The sequence below is a fragment of the Centropristis striata genome, chromosome 6 (assembly GCF_030273125.1).
Source record: "Centropristis striata isolate RG_2023a ecotype Rhode Island chromosome 6, C.striata_1.0, whole genome shotgun sequence".
Classification (NCBI taxonomy): Eukaryota; Metazoa; Chordata; class Actinopteri; order Perciformes; family Serranidae; genus Centropristis; species Centropristis striata.
This window is the reverse complement of record NC_081522.1, coordinates 30,199,139-30,207,173: the sequence shown is the minus strand read 5'-3', so window position 1 is coordinate 30,207,173 and position 8,035 is coordinate 30,199,139. Positions and strand designations below refer to the sequence as shown.

At 42.3% G+C, this 8,035-nt stretch overlaps 1 protein-coding gene across 2 annotated transcripts in view; it reads left to right on the top strand.

Moving 5' to 3' along the window:
• Window positions 1-358: 358 nt before the first annotated feature.
• Window positions 359-8,035, top strand: part of ntrk3a (neurotrophic tyrosine kinase, receptor, type 3a) — a 229,490-nt gene continuing 221,813 nt past the window's right edge. Inside the window, exon 1 of one of the 2 annotated variants that reach the window (XM_059334506.1) lies at window positions 359-1,063. In XM_059334506.1, the coding sequence (XP_059190489.1) occupies window positions 795-1,063 (269 nt within the window). In that variant the 5' untranslated portion in view covers window positions 359-794. The remainder of the gene's footprint in view (window positions 1,064-8,035) is intronic. The other variant, XM_059334505.1, reaches the window with a different exon arrangement.

Here is an 8,035-nt window from a genome sequence, read left to right as displayed (position 1 = left end):
TATTGCTTTTCCTGAAAAAAAAAAAAAAAAACCCGAACATAGCAGGGTTTAAAGCAACATTTTTGTTCTTCGAGTGACAGTGTGTGTGTGATGGAGTATAATCACCCGTTTTGTTTTGTTCACTTTTTTTCTGTGGGGTCACCATGTAAAAACAAAGCGCGTGTACGCCCCTATGTGCGCGCGCATCACCTGTGTCACTTTCCACTCTGTCCAGTAGGTGGGACACGAAGCTCGGAGGATGGAGTCTTTCTCTCTCTCTGCCACCCTTTCTTTCTATGTCTCTCCACCATTCCCACCGCCTGGTACCAGCAACAGCGCTAGAGAGAGAGAGAGAGAGAGAGAGAGAGAGAGATGACATAAAACGATGCAGAGAGAAGGGGGGAGAGAAAGAGAACCAGACTGCACGCTCAGAGCCCTTCATGTCATGGACCTGGAATATTTTCGGGATTTCTTCCTTCTCTTTATTCCTTCCCAGCGGTGTTTTCTGTGAACGCGCAGGAGAGCCGTGACTGGCATCACCAAAATCTCTCACATACCCACACACGCACTGTCTCTCTCTCTCACACACACACGAACACACAGTATGGATACACACGGACATGAAGGGAGGTTTTTTTTGCGTGTGAGTGTTGATTTAACATCCCTTTGAGAAATAAGGTGAGAACACCGGTTACGCATTCGCACGGTCACGTACGCGCGGAGCGGACGATGCACGCGAGGATTTGAGTCATTTTTTTTCTTGCTGCTGCGCTGCAAAGTTGCGAAGAAAATCTGAGCACTTGAATCGTGACAGCATGGATGGATTTGGTGCGTTACATTGCGCAGTCGGAGTCCGTCGCCCTCCCAGGATATGGTGCTGCTGGAAGGTTGTCTTTCTGCTCAGCGTCTTCTTTCACAACTACCTGAGCTCCATTCTGGACTGTCCGCCCACATGCACCTGCTCGCCCACAGAGATCTACTGCAATAAGTCAGAGGACAGCAAAGTCTTCCCGCTTCTGTCCATCATGAGCGCCGGGAACAGTAACGAGAGCATTGAGGAGCTTTTCCAGAACATCACCTCCATGTAAGTGCTGCAGCTGCTGCTTTACATCAAAGCTCTCACACACCTCCAATGTGTAGGCTTCATTCAATTAGTGCTGCTTGTGGCAATACACTTAAAGCCAGCTCCCCTTGTGTGTGTGTGTGTGTGTGTGTGTGTGTGTGTGTGTGTGTGTGTGCATATTAATTATATATATATATATATATATATATGCATCCATAATATATTCAAGGAGTACGAGCTAGAATCTAACTGCTGTTGCTATTTGGAAAAGGTTGCTTAGTTGGGCAAAGATAGACAGAAGCTTGTTTGGTAATGTTCTTTCTGGGTAGAACTGGTTAGTCTTGTGGGAATTATACAAAAATAAACTGCAAATCATGACACTATGTACAAAATGTCAAAGTAAAATGGGTACAACCATTCAAATTTAACCATGGACATTAAAAAAAAACTTGCCAAAATAAGTGTAATAACATTTTTTTTTTGCTCTACGTGATGAAACGTTTGTGATCTAAAGGCCTGATAATAAGCGATTCATCAACTGGAGGTCACAGTTTACCTTTCCAGAGTCTATATTTGAGTACACTAGCCTATATACTGAATGACCTGACCACGCAAGTCCTGTGCTTCATAACAGTGAGCGCACGGGGCAACTGCTCTCCCTTACAGAATCTTTCAAATGACTCTATCGAATTTAAACCTAATCTAATCTAGGCACACAATTTAAGCATAGAGTAAGGGCTCCTTAAAGTGAGCTCACTGAGGCTAAATCTCTGACTCATTAATCTAATAGCTAATGGAAAGGTTTAAGCAACTATTGACGATCATATTTGGTTGTTTTAGTCCTTCCTTTCCATGTAAATGCCATCTGAACTGTTAAAAAAGGATGAGACGGCAAAGGACTGTTTCCTTGTCATTGCCGAACATTTAAGGAGATCATCTTTACAGAAACCTTTGGTTCTAAGTAGACCATGACCATCAGCATCAACGTGCAAAAAATCTAATTTGATATCATTTGGAAAATATTTAGAAAAGAGTGTATAATTGCGGTAAAAAGTACCCTGAGAAGGCTTAACTTTGTCTAAATTCCCTCTATTTAGCAGTAATTTCTTGGTCAGGTTGACCTTGACCGAAATTATTTGGATGAACATAAAGTGAATGAGTGCTTATCGGAAAAGCCTAAAGTATGTTCTGTGGGTTTTTCACTTAAAAGAACAATTAGATGGACATTTGAGCCGCCCACTTCTTGAATAAAGTGCAGCAGAAAAAGCACTTCCTCATTTTGTTCCTTTAAAACCATTATTACCCTTCCCTGTCACTTACTGCAGTATCTCCCTAAATACCTTCTTTTTTATCCTTTGATGGCGGAGAACAGCACAAACCGAGAGGTAATAAGCCCTGATATCTCCAAATAGCTTTTTCATTGGATGATAAAAGCAGTCAAGACTCAGTTGCTGCTAAGCACAACTCTAAGTCTAAATGTCAGTTTTCTCGGGATAAAGTGCCAAGCAGGCATTCATACGTCTATGAAAGCCTGATATTCCCGAGGTGGGCACTGAATACAAACCGCCGCACACCCAATCACTATCCTATTTTCTTTGAGAAACCAGCCTCAGAACCATAGAACTCTGAACTTTCTCTCAAGAAATCCTCCTTTCTTTAGATGAGAATGGCACAAAACCCAACATATTGTCGGCTTTGATGGAGTTCTTTGGTGAGGAAAATCTTTTTTGTCGAGACAGCTCTGCGACAAAGCCACAGGCGTCTGCATAAGGTCAATGAACCAGACGAGTCTCCTTGTGTGTGTGCGGGATCAATCCCATGTGTCACCAGCTTAACAGCAATAAAAAAGTTTGCATCGAAAACTGAACTTTCTGTGAGGCTGAGTTCAGGTTTGTGTCTCATCTTACAGTCGAGTTGTTAAGTCAGATTCAGGACATTGGGACAGCGTCATTACAGTGTTCTGATAAATTGAGATCATATCGGAGATTGTCTGTGATCTGATTATCTTGTGCACGGTTTCATTGTCACCTTAAAGTGATGCACCCAGCCAACATGAGCTGCTGTGAACAGAGGAGTGTTGCTCTGGTGTAGTGGTTCGCACTTTCGCCTCATAGCAAGAGGGATACAGGTTCGACTCGTGTTTGCGGCTCTTCTATGTGGAGTTTGCATGTTCTCCCCGTGTCAGAGTGGGTTTTCACTTGGTACTACGGCTTCCTTCCACAGTCCTAAAACATGCACTTAGGTTTAATTGGTGACTCTAAATTGCCCGTAGGTGTGAATGAGAGCGTGGTTGTCTGTCTCTATGTGTCAGCCCTGTGATAGTCTGGCGACCTGTCCAGGTGTACCCCGCCTCTCGCCCAATGTCAGCTGGGATCAGCTCCAGCCCCCCCGCGACCCGAATGCGGATAATCTATTAGGGATAACGAATGAATGATTAACTTGTGCACGGTTTCATTGTCATCTTAAAGTTATGCACCCAGGCGACATGATGTGTAGTGGCTAGCACTTTCGCCTCACAGCAAGAGGGACGCATTTTTGAATCTGGCTTGCAGCTCTTCTGTGTGGAGTTTGCATCATATGTGGACTACACTTGTGTTTTCTAGTCACTCAAAGCGCTGTCATCATTCACCTGTTCACACACACACATTTATACACAGGTGGCTGAGGCTACGCTACATGAGGCTTAGCCACTACCTCAGTCACTGTTAACCATTCATACAACCGATGACACAGCATCGAGGGTTTCAGGATCCTGCCTACGGATACTCCGACCACAGACTTCCGACCGTCTTTCCAACCAGCTCAGGCTCCCCTTTTAACCTCCCTTAGGTTTAATATTTGACTCTAAATATCCCGTAGGAGTGAATGAGACTGTGAATGGTTGTCTTTCTTTATGTTTCTGGTATAAAAGCGTGAAATTCCTGTTTTTTTTTCTTCTATCCTTTTTCTTTTGTCGGCAAGAGGGTCGCCGGTTCGCCTCGGGTTTGCGGCTCTTCTATGTGGAGTTTGCATGTTCTCCCTGTGTCAGCGTGGGTTCTTTACTGATACTCCAGCTTCCTCCTACAGTCCAAAAACATGCACCTAGGTTAAATTGGTGACTCTAAATTGCCTGTAGGTGTGTATGAGAGCATGATTGTCTGTCTCTATGTGTCAGCCCTGTGATAGTCTGGCGACCTGTCCAGGGTGTACTCCGCCTCTCACCCAATCTCAGTTGGGATCGGCTCCAGCCCCCCGTGACCTGAGTTTGGAAAAGCAGAGTGTTTCATTTGATTAGCCTTTAGAGGCCTCTCTTCAAAGCTAGCTTACTCTTTCAAGCATTTGTCCTTAACTGTACTGTCAATACTTCTTCTGTGTGAAAATACATTGTGATATTCAGCCGAAGCAAGAATGAGTGTCAGGAAGTGCGACTCCAACAAATCTAACCGATCTCCTCACTGCTCCGTTTAGGATCACTGCAGATGTTTTGGAGGAGGAGGAGGACTTAATGATCTATTAAAGTGTTAGGGCACTACAAATGAATGCTGCCAGGCCAGCGACCCATTTCTCTGAGTGTTGTGTTTAAGAAACAGAAGCAGTCCTTTTCACAGAACCCACAGAAACCAAGCAGGACCTGTCACTGGTAGCAGATAACTAATGTTTGGACAGCTTTATTCAACAGCAGGCACAAATGAATGATTGATGTTCAAACAGAAGCATCCTAACTAACAATACATCACTCATGCTAATGAGTCGTCTGACAGCGACGTATACTTTCCAGAGGCATTAGCTAATGGTAAATAATAGCTCATTGCATCATCGTAGTAAAAGTTTTATGTTGTCTGATGTTGAGTTCGGGGATGTGCTCTAGCTCTGTTCACAGGACTTCACTGTGCTGTTGGTGTGAAAGTAGAAAACAATGTCGGCACGGTGTCAAGGTAAAAGATCAACATTTTTTACATGAATTTCCTTTCACCACCTTGTAGTGGTGTTCATGCATGAATGTGTGTGTGTGTGTGTGTGTTTGTGTGTGTGTGTGTGTGTGTGTGTGTGTGTGTGTGTGTGTTTATGCTCTGAGGGATTTTCCAACAACTTTTCACCCGGTTCTCAGAGGCTGTAGTCCATCAGGTCCCTGTTGTGGCAAGATGTGGAACTGCCACTGTATCGACATGCTCTCTGCACCACACTCTCTCATTTAGCCTGCAAGCACACACACACACACACACACACACACACACACACACACACACACACACACACACACAGACACACACTGTCTCCACACGTCAGTTTTCAATCTCCCACTGCATTCAGCATCTCTACAGCACCAGCGGTTGGAAAGTGAGTGCTTTAGATGTGAGCTGTCACTGCTTCCTTGAAAAGCAAAATCTCCTCTGCATCTGAGTTGAGCCTTGTTCACATCATTTCTCTCTGTCTGTGTGAATTCAGCCTGTTGCTGCTCACAGTGAGATCAACCCTATCTTCATTTTTTTTCCACACAGTGACTCAGAAGAGAAGGGGAAACCCATGATCTGCATAGGAAGTGCATAGGAAAATGTGTTCAGCCTAAACTGATATATGACGGTAAAGAATTGCGTCTGATCTGGATCCTCTGTTTTAAACTTTACAGCCTATTTACTAGAGGCCCCTCGATAAGATTTTGTCACGATACTTGAGTCATGATACGATATTATTGTCATTGTAGTGATATGGTGAACATTGTGATACATTATATTGCGATTTATCTGTTTAACTGCATCTTGTGTCCACAAAATGAAATTCAATCAAGAATTGTTTTGTCAAATAAGAGAAAATTCTCAGTCTATTCATCTCACTTCAGACTTTTTATTTCTCCACAATGAGAGTCAAACCCACAGACTGACCAACAAAGTATTCAGTCAAACTGAACTGAACTGGTATCAAACATGTATGAAAGACAACAACTGCAGCTTTTTCTCAAACTTTCCTCAACTTTAAGCTTCACTGCTCTGAATTTTTTTGAATGAAACATAAAAAAAGCCTAACTTTGCAACGATATTTCAAAAACCTGCCGACACGGTGCCTATAGATTCCTTGCATCATATGATACTATCTTCACTATATTCCCAAAACTGAACCCGCTGCAGCCTCCGAAAAAAATAAAATAACGGTGAAAATACTGGTGACCGCTGGGACGCTAAATATCAATACTTGGCGGCCATGAATCAATATAATAATGCCACGCAAAAAATTTCAAGATACTATGTTGTATTGATTTTTATCTTTCTACTCTACATTTTGAGGGAAATATTGTATGTTTACTCCACTACATTTAGCTTACAACTTTAGTTACGTTACAGATCAAGATTTACCATAAAAAACATAATACATACATTTTTTAAAATTAATTAAACCACATAAAAGTATATTAAGTAGTTAAAATTAGCCGTACTAATTATAATTTACATAAATGCATCAAAAATAAAAAATAAATTATATTTTTAGACAATCTAAGTGGGTCCATTCTGCATAGCGAATACTTTTACTTTTGATACTTTAAGTACATTTTGATGCTGATACTTTTGTACTTTTACTTCAGTAAGTTTTAAATGCAGGACTTTTACTGTTAGTGGAATAATTCTGCAGGGCGGTATTAGTACTTTTACTTATGCAAGAGATCTGGATACTTCTTCCACCACTGGTCTTTGTGCACATTGACTCTGCTGGGTAAATTAGTGTGTTGGAAGTTTATCAACGTGCTTCTCACGTTTTTTGGAAGGGTATCTTCTTCATGCTGCAAGAATTTCATGCTGGATCATGAGCAGGGATTCACTCCTCCTGTCCCTCCCTCTGATTCTGTGAGAAGCCTTTCAGCTGGCAGCAGTCAACACATCACAGTACATTAGGATCACCCAGCACAGCAGCGATTGGAAATAAAATGGCAAAAAAAATCCAAACAAGAGCTGTAACTTCAAAGTTGCCGCGTCAACAAGAAGATCAGTTACATTATCTTTCCAACAGTTGCAGAGAGAGAAAAAAAGAGAACTTAAAGAGATCTCTGACGTGATAGACACTGATTATTTTGTGAGAACAAAACCTCATTTCATTATTGATCCATTTTACTGAGAGAATGTTTGGAGAAAAAAAGAAGCTGCTGTAGCAGTGATTCCTGTTTCCACCCACCACTGTGAGTAGGAGAGTGCAACACGGGGCCGCTTCCACACTGAGTGCTTGTTTTTCACGCTAGTCACAGAGAATTTAGTGAAATGAGCAGAAAACCCAGAAAATGAGAGACACTGTGATAAGGAAGCTTTGTTTTTATTTTATGTCTCGGGAAGGAAAAGTAGGAGAGCTGAATGACAGAGAGAGAGAGAGGAGGTGGTACATCAAAGAGAGATGAAGGATAAGGGAGAAATGGACAGCAAGTCCTGTGCTGTCTAAAATCAGCACCACTTATATGGACAGCTCCCTGTTACACATACAGTTACCCTCCATCACGTCCTTTTCTTTTGCTTTTTCTGTGCCTCCATTAAGATTTGACATTTAGCAGTCAGACTGTTCAGTGTGGTGCTGCAGTCCCAGGGTTAAAACATTTCACTTTGTCAGTGTTACCTCTCTCTAACCCTCACTCCTTAATATAAATAACACATCCAGTTTGTTTGTTTATGCTGCAGTGGGAACACAACAGCATTCTTATTCTAATATCGCGTTCCTGTCCTGGAAAAGTCCCTGAACAATCTGAATGCTTCACTTTATTTCAACACTTTGCCTCAGTTTCATTTGACCAGGTTTTTTGAGATACGGTGTCATTCTTGGAGTTTACTGTTGATGGGCAGGTCTTCGGTTGGGTGTCTTAGCTCCTGTAGGAACATAAACTCAGTCTTGTCCAGGCTGAGCTTCATGTGTTGCCTGGACATCCATTTTGACATATCGTCCAGACAAGAAGTGGTGCCTTCACCTGAATGAAAGGTTGGAGGTAGTGAAGGGACAATGAAACTTCATGAACCATTGGCTTATTTTTTGACCCCACTAGATGGC